General features: G+C 42.8%; 1 protein-coding gene across 14 annotated transcripts in view; it reads left to right on the top strand.

The window, feature by feature from the left end:
* The window catches only part of nfia (nuclear factor I/A), a 663,295-nt gene that overhangs the window by 456,723 nt on the left and 181,212 nt on the right, over nt 1–25,360 (top strand). For 13 of the 14 annotated variants that reach the window (XM_078407283.1, XM_078407289.1, XM_078407293.1 and 10 more), the window contains one exon: nt 17,388–17,462. The exons of the other annotated variant lie outside the window; for it this stretch is intronic. In XM_078407283.1, the coding sequence (XP_078263409.1) occupies nt 17,388–17,462 (75 nt within the window). The remainder of the gene's footprint in view (nt 1–17,387; nt 17,463–25,360) is intronic. 14 annotated transcript variants of the gene reach the window in all.

Below are 25,360 nucleotides of genomic sequence, written 5' to 3'. Positions count from 1 at the left end.
CTCTTGTACTTCATCTGCCAACACCTGCTTCATCCATCGTGCACTTCCCTTCAAGTGGTTCAACAAGATTTAATTGGGACTGAACAAACAATATTGGCCCCCTGAGGATGCATTCGGCTTTTCAAGAGCACAGTTAGCACAGGCTGGACATTGAAGTCATTCTAATACTTAGGTTGCATTAAATTGGTGTGTTGCCAGCGTTGCAGTCAGCAGGCATAGATTAATTGTTCACTGTGATCCTCGAGCCTTCTTAGGGCTATCAAATTTATCCCCCTTGGTGCTTTCTTTAAACACAGAAGAAATACATTAACTTATTCCTCAAATATATTACAGCTATACAGTATATGTAAGTCAATCTGTTTCTTCATGAGAGTCTCCTGAACTCTCCATGAACTCGACTCAGGCTTATCAGAGAGGCATTTAATGGAAAATGTTGAGCACTTTTATACACAAAACATTGCCAGATCACCAAGTTTAATCACTTTTCTTTATAATTTGTGTAACATTTTACGGGCCAGAATTTCCTCAGAGCTGCTCCCACCCAGTCCACATACTTTGATAAAAGTGTGGCAGGAAACCTGCTCAGCACATAATAACATTCTTACATTACAACAATGACAACACTTCAAAAGTGCTGCAGTGGATACAAACCAAATTTAGGGTACCCTGAAGTCAAGAAAAGGGTATAAAAATGGAAGACTTTCTTTCATAATGGGGTTCCTGCCTTGTTTCTGATAATAGCAATAATAATCGGGCGGCACAGTGGTGCAGCAGTAGAGTTGGTTGCAGCGCCGGAGACCCAGGTTCGATCCTGACCACGGCTGATGTCTGTACAGAGTTTGTACATTCTCCCTGTGACCACGTGGGTTTTCTCCGGATGTTCCGGTTTCCTGGCACACTCCAAAGATGTGGCATCGGTAAAGATTGAAAATTGTCCCTAGTGTGTAGGATAGTGTTAGTGTATGGGGTGATCGCTGGTCAGCGAGGACTGGGTGGGCCGAAGGGCCTGTTTCCACACCATATCTCTCAGCTGAGCTGAGCTTAAAATAGCAGAAAGCACAAATAAATGTATTTCTTATGTCAATCATGTCAAAAATCATATCTTCCTATGCACATAATGTTTCAAGTCATTTGTGAACATAATTTGAGCTTAATGTTTTTTATTTGGCTGGAATGGGATTTTTGATGACCAAAGTTGTGTTAGATTTCCCTGCTGTGCATTGCACAAGGCTGCCGGGAGAGATTAAAATGCTTATCTGGCCTTGGAATTTCCACAGTACATGAATTTCAAACCCAGGGTGCAAGGTAATAAATAATGAGTTTAAGGAGATATATCTTGTTGCCCAGAGTATTTTACTCCAAGGCCGAAAGTCCTGTGGGAAGTAATTTCTGGTTGGAAGTGATCGCTAGAATGCCTGTTGTGTGAATAGGCTAGAGGATTTTCACCCAGTTTGAGCTCTGGCAGACCGTCAATTCACAACACTGGAGTATCTTTCTACTCCCCTATGAATTCAGAGATTCTTAGGTCCAATCATCAGATTCTCCAGGGTCATTCCTCGGTTGCTATTTTAAGAGACGAGGAAGGACCGTACGGGGGGAGAGAATGGAGGGTGAGAATTCAATGAGGAAATTATTGCTGGAAATGAAGATCTCAAGGACCAAGTGAGAGGCACTGCATGAGAAAGCCTCAGTGCACCATAAAGGCAATGTGCCACCATCTACGCAAGGAATGATTACCAAAATCATCACTGGCTGCAAAAGTTACCAAAGCACAATACCTTATACGGCGAATTAATTTCAAACAGATCCAGGGCAGCTGTGTGCTATTCACATGCCACGGTCCAAACATTCGTACGTTCAATCACTAAGATCATTTTCAGTGGAGTTTATTCAATTTAATAATGTGGTGGCATTCTGATATAACCAAAATATTGTAGCAAATGGCTGGATTCCCGAAAAGGCAGGATTTTATTGACGGCACTCACAGAGCATTTTGAGCTCCTCTCGTAAAAACCTTTAAACTATGAATGGAAAAGTTTACATTATAACAAAATGTGGATTTTATCTGACCAGATACAAAAAGTTCTGCACGTCGGTGTCTGATATTCTGGAGGTTGTCATTATGTATTGAATCCGGGAATCCTGTGCTCTCAGATTCCTTTTAAAAACAATCTGAAGAAACCGATGGCTTGTGAGGGAGAATAAATTGGAACATGCATGACCCTTTACTTAACAAATGTCACAGGAAAAGCAGCTGAGGACGTTTACAATGGCAAATAGGTAGATGTTCTGTAGTTGTTGCAGTTGTGGATAACTGTAGAGTTCTTACAAAGATGTTTTAAATTCTCCTTTAGTCATTTTCATGCATTTATGCCAATTGGTACATTTCAAATTGATTCAGTTGGATTTGCGGCATTATGAATTTTCAGGTTTGACTATTGGGTATAGATTAAAAGTTAAGCATGATACCAAGTAAAACTGCACTATATGCAAGATTGTACAAGATGCATGTAAACAAATTGGTACACCTAGCCTGGAGATTCTCGCTCAACATGAAAGCAAAAGGGAGAATCAGGAGTGTAGATCAGTGTAAAACGCTCTGGATTTTCAAATGATAAATTCCAGTGACTGGAAAATTGAGAGTCAAGAGATCTGATATTGCCGAATGAGGCTGAGCTTTGACTCAAAGTATATATCTTCACACTATCGCAGATTATGTAAACTACTATTAATATTATCCTTGTATTGCTCCAGTTAAGTATCATAATTAAGTAAAAGAAGAGTTACAAACTGTGCCATATTGCAGTAGAGCCATTTTTCAGGAATATAACTAAGGAACTTTTGATTGTCAGTATGGGAATGTCTAATATTTTCCAAACCTCTTTAGCAAACTAGGCTGGCAATTATTGAACACATTCACAGCCCATATGGAGTGGAGTGGCTGATTTCTAAATCACTTTATATGGGATTTTGTAGATTGTGGCCTTGTGTTCTTCCTGTTGGACGCTTTCTCACCTATTTTCATGCCTCAAGCAGTTCTTTAGATATCAACAACAAAAACTGATAGTTAAGCAAAGCCTCTTAATTAGCAAAACATCCAAACCTCGTCAAAGGAGATGTAGCAAAAGATCATTGGTGTTTCTCTGGTTTGTCCATTGAACATTATCCGAATGGAAATGTTCTTATATTAGTTGCTCCCTTAGATGAAAAATTGGTCTCAAAATTGGTTGCTGACTGGTATTATGTTAATCAAAAGTAAAATAGTGCAGATGGTGGTAATCGGAAATAAAACAGAAAATCATGGAAATAATAAGTAAGACAGGGAAGAGAGAAACAGTTAATGTTTCTGGTCAACGACCTTTCATGGAACTGAAAGAAGTTTGAGATAAAGAGATTTAAGGTTGCAGAGAATGGAGACATGGGTGGAGAGAGGAAATAAGGTCTGCCATAGAAAGGAAGGCAGGCGATATTAAATGGTAGTGCGATGATGCAGAATGAAAGAGGGTAGTATTAGTTTTAGTGAATAACAAAATGTAGCAGTGGAGACGATAGAACTAGGAGAAGACAAATCATTTTCTGAAAATACCAACAGAAGAAAAAAAATCTATAAATGCAGGAAATATGAGATATAAAGGATTGTTGGATTGTTGACACTTTGAAATTGTTAAACTGGTGAGAATATGAGGTGCTGTTCCTTAAATTTGCAATGAACTTCATTAGAACAGTGAAGGAGACAGAAGTCGAAGTGTCAGAGTGGGAGTAGGATAGAGCCAGGAAACTCCGGGCACCCAAAAGCCTACAGACATGCGTGAGGACTAAATGGAGATGATCTCCAAGGCAGTCACCCCATCTGCATCTGGTTTCACCAAAATAGGAGTGAGTGCTGTATAATACATTGGAAGGGGTATAATCACAACTTTGTGTGGCAGTTGTTTAGGGCCTTGAAGACAGCAAGTGAGGAGATAAAGTGAGAGATGTGGCATCTCCCATGTTTGCACAGAGGAGAGCATAGAGGTTCAACCCAAGCAATGCAGACATTTTTCAGTCTGTTTGAGATCAGTTTTCAGATTAAATTCTGTTGTATTGTGTCCATAGCACATTGTGCAATAGAATTTCAGGACAATAGACAATAGGCGCAGGAGTAGACCATTCAGCCCTTCGAGCCAGCAACGCCATTCACTGTGATCATGACTGATCATCCACAATCAGTACCTCGTTCCTGCCTTCTCCCCATATCCCTTGACTCCGCTATCTTTAAGCTCTATCTAACTCTCTCTTGAAGCATCCAGAGAATCGACCTCCACTGCCTTCTGAGGCAGAGAATTCCACAGATTCACAACTCTCTGGGTGAATTTTTTTTCCTCATCTCCGTATTAAATGGCTGACCCCTTATTCTTAAACAGTGGCCTCTGGTTCTGCACTCCCCCAACATCGGGAACATGTTTCCTGCCTCTAGCGTGTCCAATCCCTTAATAATCTTATATGTTTCAATAAGATCTTCTCTCATCCTTCTAAATTCCAGTGTATACAAGCCCAGTCATTCCATTCTTTCAACATACGACAGTCCTGCCATTCCGGGAATTAACCTCGTGAACCTACGCTGCACTCTCTCAATAGCAAGAATGTCTTGCCTCAAATTTAGAGACCAAAACTGCACACAATACTCCAGGTGTGGTCTCACCAGGGCTCTGTACAACTGCAGAAGGACCTCTTTGCTCCTATACTCAAGTCCTCTGGTTGTGAAGGCCAACATGCCATTAGCTTTCTTCACTGCCTGCTGTACCTGCTTGCTTACTTTCAGTGACTGATGTACAAGGACATCCAGATCTCATTATACTTCCCCTTTTCCCAACTTGACACCATTCAGTTAATAATCTGCCTTTCTGTTCTTGCCACCAAAGTGGATAACCTCACATTTATCCACATTAAACTGCATCTGCTATATATCTGCCCACTCACCCAACCTGTCCAAGTCACCCTGCATCCTCATAGCATCCTCCTCAAAGTTCACACTGCCACCCAGCTTTGTGTCTTCTGCAAATTTGCTAATGTTACTTTTAATCACTTCATCTAAATTATCAATGTATATTGTAAATAGCTGCGGTCCCAGCACCGAGCCTTGCGGTACCCCACTAGTCACTGGCTGCCATTCTGAAAGGGACCCGTTAATCCCTACTCTTTGTTTCCTGTCTGCCAACCAATTTTCTATCCATGTCACCACCCTACCCCCAATACCATGTGCTCTAACTTTGCCCACTAATCTCCCGTGTGGGACCTTATCAAAGGCTTTCTGAAAGTTCAGGTACACTACGTCCATTGGCTCTCCCTTGTTAATTTTCTTAGTTACATCCTCAAAAAATTCCAGAAGATTAGTTAAGCATGATTTCCCCTTCATAAATCCATGCTGTCTCGGAACAATCCTGTTACTACTCTCCAAATGTGCTGCTATTTCACCTTTTATAATTGACTCCAGCATCTTCCCCACCACCGATGTCAGGCTAACTGGTCTATAACTGGTCTTCACACATCCTCCTATTTATCATAACCTAATATGGAAATAACCTTGTTATATCCTTTTTGCAAGTCCTGAAAATAGGATTGTGTTTTCTGGCCATTGCTGTCACGATATATATAAAAAACAATGCTGAAATAATGCAGCAATCAGGGAGCATCTTAGAGAGAATAAACAAAGTTAACTATTCAGGTCAAAGACCTTCCATTGGAAGGTGCTAATTGATTATACTCAACGCGGTCTGCAAATATGCTACTTTGAACTGTGCAACTAAATACTGGACCCAAGTATACTTCAAGTTCTGAAATTATAGAGAAATATTTGACATTTTAAAATATGGTTCTATTTAAAATGACATTAAAGCATTTATTTAAGAATTGGTCAATTTAAGAAATGTCAAATATTTCTCTATAATTTCAGAACTTGAAGTAGACTTGGGTCCAGTATTTAGTTGCACAGTTCTTGCACAGCTCTCAAAATACTAAAAATGCCAAAACTCCAATCAAAATTTATTTTTTCAACAATTGCAAAAGAACATGTAAAACGAGTAGACTATATGGTGCTGTTCTTCCATTCAGTAACTTCAGTAACTTGTGACTAATCTCCTCCATTGACTTTACTTTCCTGCAACATCCCCATCTTCTTTGATTCAATTAATCTTAGAGAAATGTTCACTGTGATCCCAGTGTCTTTGTGCATAATTTGCAAAAGGATAGTATGCAGTACAGAAAGTAATTGGGAAAGTAATATAATATTAGGTTTAGAATCGGGGTATGGAGAACCAGAGGACATGGGTTTATGGTGAGGGGAGGAAAGATCTAATAGGAGCCTGAGGGGCAACTTTTTCAAACAAAGGGTGGTGGGTGTATGGAGCGAACTGCTGGAGGAGCTAGTTGAGGCAGGGGCTATGGTAATGTTTAAGATTACTAAGGGATTGGACGCGCCAGAGGCAGGAAACATGTTCCCAATGTTGGGAGAGTCCAGAATCAGGGGGCCACAGTTTAAGAATAAGGGGTAGGCCATTTGGAACGGAGATGAGGAAAAGCGTTTTCACCCAGAGAGTTGTGAATCTGCGGAATTCTCTGCCTCAGAAGGCAGTGCAGGCCGATTCTCTGGATGCTTTCAAGAGAGAGTTAAATAGAGCTCTTAAAGAAAGCGGAGTCAGGGGATATGGGGAGAAGGCAGAAACGGGGTACTGATTGTGGATGATCAGCCGTGATCGCAGTGAATGGCAGTGCTGGCATGAAGGGCCGAATGGGCTCCTCCTGCACCTATTGTCTATTGTCTTTTGCAAGGGGAATAGATAAATAGGGAAGGTATGCCTCAGTTACATAGGTTTTATTGACGAGTCAGCATTGGAATATTTATCTCCCCACGGAAGAATTTTAATGCTTTGGAACCAGTTGAAAGAAAGCTTACTAGACTGATACCTGGAGCAGACAGGTTTTTATTATCAGGGAATGCTAGGCAGTCTGGGCTTACATCCACTGGAGTTTAGAAGATTGAGAGATAACTAGATTGAATCATATAGGATCTTGAGGGAGTTTGACTTACTGAATGTGGAGACTATGTTTCATCTTGTGGAAGAATCGGGAAGAAGAGACCAGTGTTTAAAAATAATAGTTTACCCCAGTAAGATGAAGATGAGATGATTTTGTTTTCTTCAAATCTCTCCCACAAAGGTTCATGATGCAGTCTTTGAATATCTTTAATGCAGAAGTAAACAGTCACCTGATAAGCAAGGGAGTGCAAATTACCACAGGTAGACAGGAACATGAAATTGAGATTACCATGAAATTATGTAAGAGCAAGTATAACAATATGTCTCTTCAAGAGATTCTATTCAAGAAGCTTAATTTAGGGTATTTTATTATTTATAAAATCATGTACGGGAAGCAAAATAATGAGGAAAGAAAAATGAAATTAAGAGAATGAAAACACCAATTTTGAAAGAATAAGATTCTGTACTAGTGGAAGTAGTGTTTTATGCCAAAGACTATTCAGGCACAATGAAATGCTCAAGATGCCGTAAATGTAATGTTTGGCTAGTGGATAATTCTCCCAACATCTTGCACCAGTGCATGGTTTTCAATGTCATGTCTCTCGGCATTATAGTGGCAGAAGGCAGTTTATGGAAAAATACAAGATGGGAAAAGGAAGATACGTCAGTGACAAAAAAAGCTGAAGAATGATCGAAGATATTTTATCAGAAATAAGTTACAGAATAAGGAGATTACCACAGCAGTTTTCCTTCCCTACTTTGATGGACCTGGAGATGTTTAAAAATTCATTTTAGGGATCTGAGCAATGGTGGAAAGCTCAGCATTTTTTTCCAAGCCTTAAATGCCCTTGAGGAGATTGTGAACTGTGCTCTTGATCTGCTGCAATGCTTTTGGTGAAATTACTTTCCCCACATGCTATTTAGAAATGAGTTCTAAAGCTTAGACCTTGCAACAGTCAATGAACAATGATACATTTTCAATTGAGAATGTAGGTGCAGGAGTAGGCCATTCAATTTCAGTGTTCAACTTCATGGGGAACCCACAGGTAATGGTATTCCCATATACCTCTTATCTTTATCTGTCATAGGTTTGGGATGTGTGGTGCTGTACACTCTACAGCCACTGTCCAACGGTGACGGAGAGAATTAATGTTTAGAGCAGTGGACGGGTGTTAAACTAGTGGGCTGGTTTGAAGGGCCGAATGGCCTACTCTTGCACCTATTGTCTATTGTCTATTATCACTCCACCACATTCACAACTTGTATCTGATCGATGTTAGACAGGCCTCGGGGAACTGCGGAGTCAGTCACTCACTGCAGAATGGCCAGCTCCTGACCTGCTCTTGCAGTCACGGCATTTATGTCATGGGTCAAGTTAAGTTTCTGTCCATTGGTGACTGTCAGGATATTGGTGGTGAGGGATTTGGTAATGGAAATCCCATTGGCTTTCAAAGGTCTGTGGCTGTGGACTTTGTTAGAGGTGCCCATGGCCTGCCACCTGTTAGCTTACATCCCTTCTCTGACCGTCTGCAATCATGGGCCACCTCATTTACTGGGGAGTTGTAAATGGAATTCAACATTGCCCATTCATCTGTTAAATTATTCCAACTTAATAATGCAAGGAAATTACTGATGAAGATTTGAAAATGGTTGGGCCTAGGATATTGATATGAAATAATCTTGCCGTTGAGATGATGCAGCCATCTTCCTTTGCGTAGGTAGGACTTCAACCACTGGAGTATTTTCCCTTTGATGTCTATTGCAGTCAGTCTCATCACCTTCATGGAATTAAGATCTTTGGCCCATGTTTGGACCAAGGCTGTGATGGCATCTTCAGCTAAGTGGCCTTGACAAAACCCAACTGTTTCTATCATTTTGCTGGTGATTGAGAATAAGTGGTAATTAGCCAAATTGGATATGTCATGCTTTTTCTGAACAGGATATATTTGGGCACCCAGGTTCATTTATGCCTTCTTAGGGTGGAAATCTGCCACCCTCACTTGGTCTGGTCTAAATGTAACACCATAGTTACCTGATATTGCTGACCATTAAATGCGGTATGAAGAGGCCCAGCAAGTCACTTAGTTGAACCATTGCCACTGCATTCAATCAAGGGAAGAATAATTCCAGATGGACCACCTGCCATTGACAGAGGCACAACATTTGGACATAACAAAATCACTCCCTGCTCATCTGAACTTGCAAACTCCTCCTCACAAACATCCAGGGAACATCCAGAGTCATCCAGACAAATTGAGCCTGATATAATGGTACCCGCAGAATCAGACCTTACAGATAGCATGCCAAACTCCTCCATCACTATCCCTGTGTCTGTCGTGCCCTGCTGGCAGGAATGACCAGGAAGACATGGCGGCACCTTGGTATACCAACAGGAGAAGCCGCTTTTGAAATCCTCAACACTGCAAGCTCTATAAATTCACAACCAAAGGCAAGAAGTTCTTCTACTAATCATCAACTAATGTCCTCCTTTAACTGATGAATCAGTACTTGGCCCTTTTGAACAAACTAGATAGAAGCACTGAAAGTATTACGTGCCAGGTATCCAGCCAGGCAAGTAGTTGCAGCACCTCTTTTAGAAGCTACTGCAGCCACCAGACACTGGTGGTGGAGAAAATAATTATTTTAGTACGGTGATTGGTGTCAAGCAAGCACTACTGTTCTAGCCCAGAAACAAAGAACTGCTCTTACTAGTTAATACACAAATAGATACAATGTGCTGGAGTAACTCAGCAGGTCATGGATAGGTGACGTTTGGGGATGAGACCCTTCTTCAGACCACTACTGTTCTAGAAATTGGGAGATGCAAGGTTAAACTTAACTTTAGAAACCAAACCTAATTTGAGCACATGCTTCAAGGAAATTAGGGAATGGAATGGATCTTATATTATCATTTTACACTTGTTCCAATCTTGCACTTGCAGCAAAGAACAAGGAAAAGGCAAGAGAAAAGATAATCTAGAATTTATTTTGCTGGGATATAACTGAAATTAATATTACTTAATCCAATCCACATTTTATTTTTGCCTCAAGCCCCATAACACCCTTTGATGACGACCTGTATGTTTCTTTCTTCCCAAATTCCAGATTATTAACTGAATTTAAAATTTTCAGCTGCCATTGTGGGATTTGAACTTGGGTCTCTGGATGCTTTGTCCACACCCCTGGACTACTAGACCAGTAAATTAACCAATGTGCCACCACCAGACATTTTAGCTTTACACAGTAACTTTATTTTAACTTTTTAACTTTACAAAATACACGAGGAACAGACTGTTACTTGCTTATGTGTTTAAAGCTAATATTCATTAACTAGACAGTTATATATGTATAACAGATCAGAAATATATCACTGATGTCTCTTAGACCTATTTTGACTTTGTGCCATTTTTATTAGTGCACGTCTTCCTCAATCTAATCGATAATTTTAAACATGGTTTTTACACAACCATTTAATTGGCAATTTTGCACACACGGAAGTTTAATTGAACTCACAGAAACACTTATTTGCCCTGGACATTTCAAAAGATTTGACACAGGTTGGCACCCTTTAGATCAAATAAATAAAACCTTTCCATGGAGGAGAGTATTCAGGATTCGAATTAATCCTTTTGTGGTCCTACATATTGTGGGGCTGAGGAGAAAAGTATGCTTGTAAATGTTATCATGTCCACCTCTACCAAACTGTATTCATAGCTATTCATTATCTTTTAAACCACTATCTTGTTGCTGGTTCATCCACTGACCCTTTTTCCATTTGCTCCAGGAACCATTTCAGGGACCTATTTCACTATCTATCTAACTTTATTCACTACATTACTGATGATTTCATTTTACACATCAACTTGTTCAGATCACAGTTTACAACTACCAGACTTCTTGCAATCTAATGGGTCAATTAATACATTTTGATCTCTTTTAAGGCCATTAATGAAGCTAGGGAAATCTTGCTTCACTCATTGTTGTCAAAAGCAGGCTTCACTACCTTATCTTTAATGACACTAACATCACCATTTAACTGTCGTAAAAAGTTAATGACTGAAAAATTAGTGCGTACAGAAATTTCACATGAATCAATTCAGCAACGTGCTACAAGGAGTATACAGAGCAATTTCAAAATTTTTGTGTGCCCGTTCATTGTGATGCAGCAATGGTGATTTGATCAATAGACAATAGACAAAGGTGCAGGAGGAGGCCATTCGGCCCTTCAAGCCAGCACCGCCATTCAATGTGATCATGGCTGATCATTCTCAATCAGTACCCCGTTCCTGCCTTCTCCCCATACCCCCTGACTCCGCTATCCTTAAGAGGTCTATCCAGCTCTCTCTTAAATTCATCCAGTGATTTGGCCTCCACTGTCCTCTCTGGTAGAGAATTCCACAAATTCACAACTCTCTGGGTGAAAAAGTTTCTTCTCACCTCAGTTTTAAATGACCTCCCCTTTATTCTCAGACTGTGGCCCCTGGTTCTGGACTCCCCCAACATTGGGAACATTTTTCCTGCATCTAGCTTGTCCAGTCCTTATATAATTTTACATGTCTCTATAAGATCCCCTCTCATGCTTCTAAACTCCAGTGAATACAAGCCTTGTCTTTTCAATCTTTCCTCATGACGGTTTGAAACAACTGAGCTACATTACCATCAGTATACTGCATCAGTGGCAACATGATCCTCTAAAATGCTGATCACCTCTATAACCTTAACCCTAGAATACACCATTAACCCCAGAATAGCATTTAGAATTAACTCTAAAGTCTACAACTCTAAACTCCAGCAAGTGAAATCCGAACTGCATACATTGCTTTATTATTTCAGGCATTATTGAAAGTGAGTCTGGTGGATATACAAAACCAACAACAACTTGTGGATGTATTTTTCTGGTTGTGAAATGCCAAGGCAGGGACTGGTCACTCGGTGTAGAAAGTGAAACTGCCACAGCCATGGTTGACTGTCCTTTCTCCCTGGGAGATTATCGGGGATTTCAATGACATGAGTCAGAACTGTTTTTGAATAGGGAACAATTATCACTGCCCAAGCAATAAAAGGTAGCAGAATCCTTGCTCAGATCAGAGTACTGATAGAAAATTGCTTCCTATTTTTGATTTAATAGACTGTAATAATGTGACTATTGAAAACAAAAAAGGTGAAAATAGGGCTAAAATAATGTAAAATCAGTGGTTCAGTTACCCATTCCTTGCCCATATAGAAACAGAATACAATTCATTCAGTTAAGCTCCTATGGACATGATATTGGACTTGCTTTTCTCACTGTGGTTCACTTATGCCTGTAGTTATGCCCATTAATTTACAATTAGTGGGTTAAAAATTAACCTTTACATTGCATTACATCACTAACAAAGGCAGAAGTCTATTGACAAATCTACTGCAAGTACGCAAATACATAGAAAATAAACTGTAGACCTGGGCTTCAAACACATTTTAGCAATTTTTCTGTATAAATAATACTTCAGCTTAAAGTATGATCCAGTATTTGTTCATCTTCGTCTTCCTTACTTTCTTCCTTACTTTCTTATTTTGCTATTACTTCTCTTATGTTGGTTACCCCTCTCCCCAGGTCATCAGATCCCTTTGTAAACCTTCCTCTCATCTAAAACCTATTCCCTCTAATTTTACTCCACTACTCAGGAAAAAGACTGTGACCAGCTACTCTGTCAATGGCTCTCATAATTTTATAAACTCTATGAGATCTCTCCTCAACCTCCTTCACTCCAGGGAAAACAGTCCCAGCCTATCCAATCGCTCATAACTCAAGCCCTTCAGTCCAAGCAACATCCTTGTGAATCTTTTCCGCATCCTCTCAAGCATGATCCTACCCTTCCTACAGTGTGGCAACCAGAATGGCACACAATACTCCAAGTGCAGTCCAACCAACACTTTTCAAACAGTAACATGACAGCCCAACTCTTGTACTTCGTGCCATGACTGCTGAAGGCAAGTATGCAAATATGCCTTCATCACCACCCTATCTACCCGTCTTGCCATTTTCTGGGAACTATGTACTTGTACCACTCAATCTTTCTGTTCAACAACATTCCCCGGCCCCTGCCACTCACCGTGTATGAAAGTTAGTCATGGACAACTGCGACTTCAGTCAAATAATTACAGTTTTGCAAGAATTTGCCAATTAGCAGATGGTAGAATTTTTTGGGGCAAAGATTCTGGACCGACAATAGAATGCAACTTTGTGAGACTGGTGTAGTTCAGATGAGATGTTAAAATTGTCTGCTCCATTATGTGAACATACATCATAATATATTTTTGCAGGAAAGCAGTGGGTTGTTCCAGTCTCACACTGTTTCACCAAAAACAAATGATTTGGTCCCATTGCATTGCTGTTTCCGGTAGCTTTTTGTATCCAAATTGACTGCCACGTTGTCTATTCAAATGTTGACTACACATTGGAAGTAGTTCATTAGCTATAAATCTCTAAAGGGCATCCCGAAAGGACTGTGTTGTAAAGATGGTTCTCGGACACCATGTAACTTTAACTGCTTTTATTAACACATACACTGCCCTGGCTGTACATGGTCTGTCACGATCACAAGAGAGGGAGCTAGGGGTGGGGAAGCTACAATTATACTAACCGGTGAGGGAGTGGTTAACATGGACATCGTCACTATCAATTAAAGGAGTACACACATATCATCTACATCCTTCCTCTACAAAACAAACAGTGAGTGACAGGGCGACCATGTCTCATGCGCTAGGGCAAATGCAGACAGTAAGGCACAGGAATACGGAATCACACGGAATCGCCGTAACGGACAGGCGGCCTGACCAGGCGACCAGACCGGGTCCGAACCTCGCCATCACCTCCTTCCCCGACGGGAACAAGCGGGAACGGCGCCGGGGCACGGGGTGGGCTACGGACGGGAGAACCCCTGGGCGATGAAGGCAGCGGTGGTGGCTGCGAGGAAGTGGAGGAGTACGGGGAAGCCGGGGAAAACGGGACTGCAGCCGGAAGACGGACAGGAGAAGTACCAGGGGGGGGGGAAGGGGTGGCCCCCAGAGGAGCTGGCAAGGCACTGGGCCGCGAAAGTTGCAGGGGAGGGGCATACGGATCCGCCGGGGGAGGGATGGGCTCGTTCACGAGCTGGAGATGCTGGCGGGACCGGCGGTACACCGTGCCATCATGGTTGACCAGGTACGAACGGGGGGAGCCAGCAGAACCGATGACCACTGCCAGTCTGGAGCGGCCAGAAATGGACCTCATGCGGACGACCTGTCCGGGAAGAAGAGGGCGGAGGACACGGCAGGACTCGTCGTGGGAGCGCTTCTGAATGCCCTGTCTGTGGGCAATGCGTTCCCGGACTAAGGCAGGTTTAAGTGCAGAGGGAGACAGGGACTGTTGGGACACCGGGACCGTGGGCCGCGTGACACGGGACATGAGACGCTGAGCCGGGGATCCCAGGACATGATCGCGGGGGATGTTGCGGAGGTTTAGCAGGGCCATCCTTCCTCTACAAAACAAGGTCTGTCACGATCACAAGAGAGGGAGCTAGGGGTGGGGAAGCTACAATTATACTAACCGGTGAGGGAGTGGTTAACATGGACATCGTCACTATCAATTAAAGGAGTACACACATATCATCTACATGTGTGAGGCAGTATTTAATGCTAATCTTTCTTCCTGGAGACTCGGTGTCACTGAGAATCCAAAGATTGATGGGTCGTGTTGGTATGTTGCACACTTTAAGCAAAATATAAGGTAAAATGGCGTTAGTATTTCACAATTATATAAAGATTATGAAAATACCCAATAGTTGGAGCTCTTCAACATTCCATTCATCCAAATCCAAATTAATATTGAAACAACTTTGCTAATTCTTTACAGTTAAGGTCAAAGGCAACATCATACAGATCTCACTATGGTCTGGCATCAGATCAATTTGTTTCAACATAGTTTTAGTTACAAGATTAATCCGACACTTCAAATGTGCTAAGTTAGACTCGGTTACAAATCATTTGCTGAATGTTTTTGCAAAATGTTGGCCTCTTGCCAGACCAAAGTCAGATTCCTTATAACACTCTCATTTGCAAGCCACGAGCAGAATTGAAACACACAAAACACTCAACATTGCTGGAATTTGAATGTTTTAGATAAATCTAATATTTTGTTACCATCATTTTAAGTTCATTAAATCTGCCACACAATTAACTTCTACGATGATTAACTTTTCACTTGCGTTAGATAATACTTTTTATACCTTGGCAATGTATGTATGTTTTCACAAAATCTGGCTATTCTGAATGAATTGCATTAAAAAAGAAATGTTATCTCAGAGATTTTGGCACTGATAGTAAAAGAATACAGACAAATAGAATCAAAGCCCAAGAAAGTCTGAGTATTAGATTTGGCAAAGTAGTATGACCTATAAACTATCTTGGTCGAGGTTTTGTGGTCTTTCGATAGTAGATACACAAAATATTGTTGTTTAGATAGGTTCTTGCAAAGAAAATTAGCCTAAAAATTTATTGGTGATCTATGAAAGTAAAATACACAAAATAGTTGTATCAACAGATTCTACTTCTGAATTTGGTTCCTTAGACTGGCCTGACAAGGTTTATATATCATTGACTACAGGAGAAAGGGAACTGAGAATGATCAGCCATGATCACATTGAATGACGGTGCTGGCTCGAAAGGCCGAATGGCCTACTCCTGCACCTATTGTCTATTGTCTATTGACCTCATTGAAGTATGTATCATAATGTGATCAACGGAAAAGGGAATGGATGTAAACTCATGCTAAGATATGAGCCACGATGACAAAAAGTCAAAGGGACCATCTTGCAAAGGGCTGCACGAGGGAAAGGGTGAAGGAAGGGATTCCAGAGTTGAGAGCTCCACACATTAATCATCCTGCCACTCAGTGTGCAAGTGTAAAATACATGCACACACTGAAAATAATGCCATTGTCTGTGCTTATGGATGAAATTCCACAAGTCAGCAGTGAAGAAAGCTGTGCCTCGTATTGGGGGATTATTTTTCTGCCACATCTATTATTTGCTCATTATGTTTACTCCAAACATAGTCCCAAGATCCAACCCCTTTAAATGGAAGTATCAGTGTTTATGCTTGGAACTGATGGAATGAGATTTATTATTAACTGGAAAGTATTAAATGGATCATGCTGTAAGTAATGACTGCTCAGATGAACTTACTGAAATACACGAGGATTATTAATATAATATTGCAATTATGCACTGAAGTAAATAACTTCCATTTCAAAAATTACCTTTCATGGCAACAGTCTGTTACAAAGAGTTATGACAGGAAAGTCAGAATGGCAGCCGCATTGTGATCAGTGAAGAAAAACGTCCTCTGTTTTTCCCTGGATTAATGACAAAGGATCTTCTTAACCACCTGAGAGGATAGACAAACCTTTGCCTTTTCACCCCATTTGATTGCATCGCCCACAGTGTCGTATTTTCTCAGTGCTCCACAAGAGTCATCTGAGATTTTTGCTGCTGTTGAATTTGAACCCCATCCCACAGACACCAAGTCAAGAATGCAACCACGGAACCAAAAGTAATCTCTTGTTTAAAAACGAGTGCATTGTCAGGCGATGTTGAGCTATGATAGTAAGTTTGACCTTGCTGCATTGTATTTGTTAAAGAGCCTGAAAGAGAGAAGAATTGGAACAGGATGAATTAGCATTGATGATAACTAACAGAAGATTCGTAATCCTCTCCACTATAATTCACTCCCATTGACTGGATATGAATTTATGGGTGAGGTGTGAAATGAGTGAAATCACATTGGGTGGCCATTACGTGAGGTGTTTGGTATTGAATTCCATTGCCGGCAATGCAATTGGTCATTTTCCACGAGGCATAAAACTGCATTTGTTTCCCAGCGAATTGAAGAGCTAACAAGTAACCAACTTATCTCAAAACATGCAGGGATCAGAGGCCAGGTATACACCATGTTGGTGGAAACTAGCAGAAATATTATTAAATTAACCATTTTCTTAAAATAATTCTTAAAAGGTGTCGGAAGGCTTAAAAAAATCCCTACATGGAACTGTAATTTTGAACCAGTGTTTATGGTGAATATGTTTTTACCTTTCATCTCACTAGACTGTTGTAACCAACCCCCTTTATGATTATTTTTTCAGTTGCTGGATGGCTTTCTATTGAAGCTGTGTCTCTCTCATTTAAAGCATGCATTTAACTAGATTATTTATTTTATTTGGTTCTTTGAAGTGGGGTCATTTTTAATAAAGTTTAACATTTTGTTCTTTAAATGAAAGGTGGCTATTCTCTGTGGTGAAACAAGCAATACCTTCTTGTTCAACAGCAGCTTACTTTTCTTTATTCCCTTGTTTTGTAGGGCATTTGGGCTTCCAAGACAGCTTTGTCACATCAGGCGTATTCAGTGTTGCTGAGCTGGTGAGAGTGTCACAAAGTAAGTGAAACCTTTTATAAACAGACTTTTTCCAAAAGGTTCTGTGTAATAAAGTAAGATAACTCAACACGATTGTTGGAATGATTGGTAATAAGGAAGGCAAAAGCAATACTGGCATTTATTTTGAGAGGACTAGAATATAAAAACAGGGATGTAATGCTGAGGCTTTATGAGGCACTGGTCAGACCGCTTTTGGAATATTGTGAGCAGTTTTGGGCCCCATATTTGAGGAAGGATGTGCTGGCATTGGAAAGAGTCCAGGGGAGGTTTACAGGAATGATCCCCGGATAGCTTGGGTTAACATACAATGAGCATTTGATGGCATTGGGCCGGTACTCGCTGGAGTTTTGTAGGATGAGGGGGGACCTCATTGAAATTTACTGAACAGTGAAAGTCCTGGATCCAGTGGATGTGGAGAGGATGTTTCCACTGTTGGAAGAGTTTTCAGAGGCCATAGTCTCAGAATAAAAGGATGTACCACTAGAAAGGAGATGAGGAGGAATTTCTTTAGTCAGAGGGTGGTGAATCTGTGGAATTCCTTGCCGCAGAAGGCTGTGGAGGCCATCAATGGATACATTTTGACTTGGTCAAAAGGTATCCATGACTTTTTGACATGGATTCTTGATTTGTGAGGGGTTTTGGGGAGAAGGCAGGAGAATAGAGTTGAGAGGGAAAGATAGACCAGCCATGACTGAATGGCAGAGTAGACTTGATGGGCCAAATGGTCTAATTCTGCTTCTATAACTTATGAACATGAACTATTTGAAGAGACATAATACACTACTGCTGCTGGCAACTATTTCAATTTCTCCAGCTAGTTTAGGTGCTGGACATTTGTCTATGGTGATATAGACGAGATTTTAGCTGCTTTGACTTCTTCCACTTTGATGTACGTAGTGCAAGTTTGAAAAACTCCAGCAGCAACCTGGCATCCAGTTCACATTTTAAATACACCTCCCAGATTTCTGATTGCATGTTTGCTGCGTGAATCTCACGCTGATCCGTGGGTTGACTGGTATTAATTCCAAACGTTTGATACATATGCCTGTCCCACATTTAATGATGTACAATGTCAAAGGTGTGATGCCTTTGCTGTTTTCTTTCAAAATCAGGTAATCAGCCTCTAGGATTATACTTTGGTAAAAATCTGTTTTCTCCATTCTTTTATGGTGAATTTATGAACATCGGCTTTGTTCTGTTTTATTATCTTGCTATTCCATTATAGAGTCCTAGAACTCTACAACATGGAAAAGCCAACCAGTGGGAACCTATTCATCCCATCTTTCAGCATTGGATTTTTGGCCTTCAGTGATTCAAGTTCTCACCCACACATTTCTTCAATGTTGCTCGTAATCATGTTCCAACCACTCCCTTTGGCAATAACCTCCAGGTACTTGCCACCTTCTGGGTGCAAAACTGGGACTGTTCATGTCCCCTCTAAATCCTTACCCTCCCTCCTGCCACTTCTTCTTTCACTTTCACTTTACGCTTTGCCGAATTCTCCAACAGTAAGGACCGTTTCCTTTGTGGACACCAATGTTAAGTATTTCTTTAGGACCTCACCCATATCTCTGGCCTGTGTTGTTCCTAATGGTCCTTATTCTTTCCATGGTTATTCTCTTGTCTTTAACATATTTATAAAATGCCTTCAGATTTACCTAAGATAAACACAAAAAGCTGGAGTAACGTAGCGGGACAGGCAGCATCTCTGGAGAGAAGGAATGGGACTCGACCCAAAATGTCATCCATTCCTTCTCTCCAGAGATGCTGCCTGCCCGCTGAGTTACTCCAGCTTTTAGTGTCTGTACGCTGCCGGTCGCTGCCTTGCAGGCAGACCGAGACCAGACTGTGAAGACGATAGCACTTATTGTTACCTCCGCTTGAGTACAAATAAAACTATGAGTTGCAACTCTTGTGTATTAGCATGAATACACAACATGGTGTCAGAAGTGGGATTGAAGATCCGGACTGGATCGTGTGTGGAATGTGCAGCATGCATAGTGAATGTGACGCTATATATATATAGTGAAGGTGAACTAGCTACGTTTGGACTGCCTTTGTCGATATCAGTTTACCTGTACTTATGTTAGTCGCACATGAGCGGTGATATATATTATAAGATCCACGGCGACTACTGTATCTTTATTTTATTATATATTCTTTCCTTGAGAGAAAGGATGTAGATTGTGCATGCTAGTTCACATTCACTATATATATATAATGAAGGTGAACTAGCATGCACAATCTACAGTGTCTATCTTCGGTTTGAAACAGCGTCTGCAGTTCTTTCCTACACATTCAAATTTACTTTAATCCTTTCTGCCTGCAATGTTTATTTCAGTTTTTAAATCTGGTTACTTATTCCGTTGCCTTTTTATCTTTGTATCCATTCCAACACGATAGTTTACTTGAGTTTTGCAAAAGATGTCTTTCAAAAGAGTTGACATTCTTTAGAAAAGAAAGACCTTTGTCTTCACAGCATGTTAACTAGCATGTTAACACAGCATATTTAGGTAGAAGAGACTGCAACACATGGAATGAAGGCTTGGCACTGACACAAGTGCCCATATTTTTAGATGGCGATACAGTTTTCAAGTCACAGGAGCTGTTTCTGTGCCACGTCTTCATCATATCATATCATATCATATATATACAGCCGGAAACAGGCCTTTTCGGCCCTCCAAGTCCGTGCCGCCCAGTGATCCCCGTACATTAACACTATCCTACACCCACTAGGGACAATTGGAACATTGCCATTCCCTGGCGATGGATTTCTAAATGTCTTCCATTCATGAATTAGCCCTGTCTGCAGAAGTTGATGTCATGCCTTTCACGATGAGAAAAGTCAAAGAAATAATTAAGAGGAAGAGCAGGAAGGAATCATTTAGTCTGTCCAGTTCCAACCTAGTGTGGTTTTATTACTGTGTACCATCAACCACTTTACAGCGGAACTACTCGATCTCTTCCCACCTTGTGCAGCTGCTGTATTGACATGGCTAATGCAGGTACACTTCTGAGAAAGATCATCATCACGTCATATTGAAGACTATGTTGAGTTGACTGAGGGTTCTCTTAATTGGGATATTTTTTTAACAGGCACAATTATGCTGCCATTTCTGGATCATATCTGGATGTGCTTGATCAGAAGATAACGTGAATGGAACTAAACAGTTGAAGGAAATATCAGGAAGAACATTGCGCTGAGAACAGTTTTTGCAAACCATAGTCACATAACCACAATATCCTATGAACGTTCCACAGAACTAGATATGATGTGTCTTCATGCATAATTCGTAGACTTTAGAAACCCAAACAAACCTTCTTCACCACAGGAGATGGCAGATCTTTGCTTTACACCTCATACGACTCAGTGGTAGATGTGACAAGTGTCAATTTCCAGCAATCAGAGGCTGCACCTGCTGCTTCGAGTAGCATCTGTGAATCTCCACTTGTGCCCAAGCATGCAGGATGTCAACCAGGTCACACAGGGACCACACTAGTTGGCTGCAGATGAGGAGAACTTGGAAAAGATTGCACTCTTTCTTCTGCGCAACAGTAGTCTAGAATGTCAAGTGAGCTTGGGTTACTATTACAGATTATCTACCCAAAATATGGCGGAAATACATTTCTAGTCAGTCCTCGGGTACAGCAGGGTTTCGACCCAAAATGTCACCCATTCCTTCTCTCCAGAGATGCTGCCTGTCGTGCTGAGTTACTCCAGCACTTTGTGTCTACGTCAAGTATAGCTACGTGGAGTTTAAATATTCTCCACCAGAGCATGTTCAGCTAACATGTAACACAAATAGCATACCTTGAATAAATTTATCAAGAGGTTAGCTGCTAGTGCCCAATATGTAGTCAAAGTATAAGATGTTATTGCTTCAGGAATATCCTTGTTATTTTAATGCCAGAGTGTGGCGCGACGATATACCCGAAATGAAGGCGAGGAGCCAGGTGTTTCGGGAGGAATTTTATTTGGTGTCATTCTCTTGTCCAGTCGGGTCTGCAAGAGAACGATCACGCCTAAACCCCTGCCATTTATCCCTGTAGCTAGGGGCCGCTCCCGGACTAGTCCATTCCCGTGCTGAGCGGTTCGATAATGGAATGGCCCGACCCTTGGGAGCCGCCACAGGACCCCCTCCCAGAACAGGAGGCACGAAACGGACCGGCGGGCTCACAACCCGACCGAACCGCGTACAGAAGTCGGCCGACAGAGGGGCCGGCGGGGGCACAGGTGGAGGGACAGGTGGAGGGAGCCGCGAAGGAGGGCGACCTTGCGGCCGAAGCTGGGCAACCAGCAACGGCTGGTCAATGTCCAAATGTGCCGGCTTTAACCGGTCAATCGACATGGCCTTCAGCAGACCCCCCATATCCAACACAAAGGTTGTCTGTCTGTGCTCTAGCACCCGGAAAGGGCCCTCATACGGCCTCTGGAACGGCGTCCGATGAGCGTCCCGGTGCAGGAAAACATAGGGGCAGTCCCGGAGGGCCGATGGCACGTGCGGGTGGAATGTCCCATGGCGGGACGTCGGCACGGGCGCGAGCCTGCCAACTCGCTCGCGAAGGCGCTGTAGGATGAACGAGGGTGGTCCCTGCTGCCCCGGCGCCGACGGCACAAGCTCCCCGGACACCGTGAGCGGCGACCCATTAACGAGCTCCGCAGAAGATGAGACCAAGTCCTCCTTAGGGGCCGTTTGGATGCCCAGCAAGACCCACGGCAGTGCGTCCATCCAGTCCGGGCCGGAGAGTCGTGCCTTCAGCACTGCCTTGAGTTGCCGGTGGAATCTCTCCACCAGGCCGTTTGCCTGCGGGTGATAGGCCGTGGTGTGGTGCAGCCGCACGCCCAACAGGTGAGTCATGGCCGACCACAGCTTAGAGCCCGAGCAAGGGCCTCCTTCGCGCCGTCAAATGCCGCCACCACCTCGTCGGTCCACTCGACGTCCTTACGCCGACCCGCCAGAAAATGATACATCGGAACTGTGGGGTCAGGATTTCCGGGAACTCGGCCAAGACCCGATCAAAACAGGAATCCACGGACGACAGGGGGCATGCAATCGGTTCATGCAGGCGCAGCGCGATTGGTTCTATCGTGGCGGCGTGGACCAGGCGCTGCCGCCTGACGTCCACCAGGTGAGAGTGAGCCCGGAGGAAGTCGGCCCCGAGCAACAGCTGGGAGACATTGGCGATGGTAAACCACCACGAGAAATGACAGGCGCCGAAAATGATCGGGACCGTGCGAACCCCATATGTACGGATGGGGCTGCCATTTACCACGGTGAGGACGGGCCCCCGCTTACCGGAACGAATGTCTGCCAGTAAAGGGGGCAGGACGCTCAGCTCTGAGGAAGCGGTCACCGGAGCGCCGATTCCAGACGAAGAGGCGGTGAATCTGGCCGGCTGCCGTGGGGACTATTGGCAGCCGGCCCCGGCGTTTCCCGGGAACGTGCACAGCTGGCGGCATTGTCGGGCTGCAGCACCCCAGCGCTGGTGGTAATAGCACCAGTGCCTCCTGCCGGTGCCGCCTGGAGCTTGCTGGTGCAGGACTGCAGGTGCGGGACCCGCAACGGCCGCGGGGGGCGATCGCCCAGGCCTCCGGGGCGCAGCTGTCACTCCCTCCACAGCTCCTGCGCCCAACCGGAGGAAATCAGGCGCTGCCGGAGTGACGGCCAGCGCACTGACTTCATCCCGGCGCACCATCCACAGTGCATCAGCGCACCTGCTGAGAGCCCGGGTGGCGGCGAACGAGGCGTCGGTGAGCTGCAGGCGGATGTCGGCCGGCACCAGATGCAGGTAAACGTATTCAAACATGAGGCACGGCGTGTGCCCATCCAGCAGTGCGACCATCTCATTAAGGAGGCTTGATGGTCGCCGATCTGCTCAGCCCTCCATATGAAGGAGCCTGGCAGTTCGTTCCATCCGGCTGAGCCCGTAAATCTGGAGCAGAAGCTCCTTAAGGTCTTCGAGGAACTGAGTGTCTTCTCCAGCCGTGTCCTGGTCGAGGGCCCCCACCAGGTAGAAGTAGCGGGTGTCGTCCGCCATAATGCCCCGCAGCTGAAATTGGGCCTCTGCATGCTGAAACCAGACGTGAGGCCGGGCGGTCCAGAACGTCGTTAGCTTAACGGAGACCGCGTCGAGAGACAGGGCACGGCGGCTCTGTCTTTTGACTCCATTACGACACCAATGGAACGTCAGGATCACCAATGTGGCGCGGCGATCGGCCCAAAATGAAGGCGAGGAGCCAGGTGTTTCCGGAGGAATTTTGTTTGCTGTCGTTCCCTTGTCCAGTCGGGTCTGCAAGAGAACGATCGCGCCTAAACCCCTGCCATTTATCCTTGTAGCTAGGGGCCGCCCCCGGACTAGGGCCAAGGGGTTCGATAGTGGAATGGCCCGACCCTTGGGAGCTGCCACAAGAGAATCATTAAGAAATTGTTTTTTTTCCTTTTGACATCATCTGAACAGAGCTCTTATATTGAAATTATTTTAACTTTGCACTTAGCAATTAACCTGAATTAATAGAATTGATATCCAGTCACCTTCATCTCTGTAAATAATATTTTAAGTTTTTATCCACAGCATATTCTATTGACATAAAGTGACCTTTTAGTCTTTTGGTTCCTCAGCCCAAGTCACTAACCACCTTTTGAAAACACACAGAGATAACCAAAATCTCCTGAATATGCTCACTGCTTATGGAGACGCAGTGGGAAGGTGCCACAGCATTGACATAAGTTGTAAGCAATTGCATTTGGATTTCACCAAAGGGCTTCTCCAACTATCAGATAGTTTTTTTTTGAGAAATAGAAACATAATTTTCTCTTCATTTTCTATTCTTTGGGGGGCATAATCAAACTGTTGCCTTGAGATGAGCATGTAAACTGTTCCCAGACCCCTGCTCTAAGAAACGGAAGACATTGGCATTATGGAACATTATGGAGCTCTACCATAAGATGCTTGACAAGAGATAGTTAAAGTATGAGGTTCAGACTCCTTGTGGAAATTGACCTACTGCAAGCATTTATAAGAGCAATAATTCGTCGTAAGATCTACTTTTCACTCTGTTCGAAATGGTAGCCGACATATTACGAACCATTGTTCATTTTCCATTTGTGCCTTGCTGTGCACTGACCCAACTCCACCTTCAAATGCCAAATATCGGTCACATCCTGTGTACTCTTTGCTACAGATGAACAGAAACAGCAGTAACACACAGTAATGTAATGTTCTTACATTGAAAAATATGCCTATGCACTTGGGCAGGAGAACATAGAACATAGGTCACTCCTCATTTCTTGATTGCAGATTTTTAATTTATTCATTTATGGGATATTGGTGTTGCTGGAAAAGTCAGAATTTCTTGTCCATCCTGAATTGCCAATTGAACTGAAAAGCTTGGTCAGACATTTCAGACACAGTTAAGTCAACCACATTTGAGGATCTGGAACTACATTGAAGTCAGACTGGTTAAACATGGCAGATTTCTTTTCCTGAGCAATATGAATGAACTGGTGGTGATTTTAAAACAATTCAGTAGTTTCAGCATCTTCATTCTAAAGCTTTGTACTCCAGATTTAATATAATTTAAATTCCCCAGCATCCATGCTTTTATTCAAAAACTAATTTCTAAATCGTTGGTTGAGTCCTCTGAATGCTGGCCGGTTAACTTTTTTGTGCTATGATATCCATTTTCATCGCCTCAAGGCTATGTCTGCAGATGTGCTTCATCCTAATTAAAAATGTTTTCAACAAATTGCTCAGTTCTGCTGTTTGTGAGTTAGTCAGATCCTATCAATATTGTATAATGTGTTGATTGGACACTAACTTTTCTGGCAATCTTCCTTTCCCCCTTCCTGGGAGGTAACAGACCACCAGTGTTTGTTATCCAAAAACATGGTTTTGAT

The sequence above is a fragment of the Rhinoraja longicauda genome, chromosome 11 (genome assembly GCF_053455715.1).
Source record: "Rhinoraja longicauda isolate Sanriku21f chromosome 11, sRhiLon1.1, whole genome shotgun sequence".
NCBI classification, from domain to species: domain Eukaryota; kingdom Metazoa; phylum Chordata; class Chondrichthyes; order Rajiformes; family Arhynchobatidae; genus Rhinoraja; species Rhinoraja longicauda.
The sequence above is the reverse complement of the archived record's forward strand: the minus strand, read 5'-3'. Positions and strand labels throughout refer to the sequence as shown.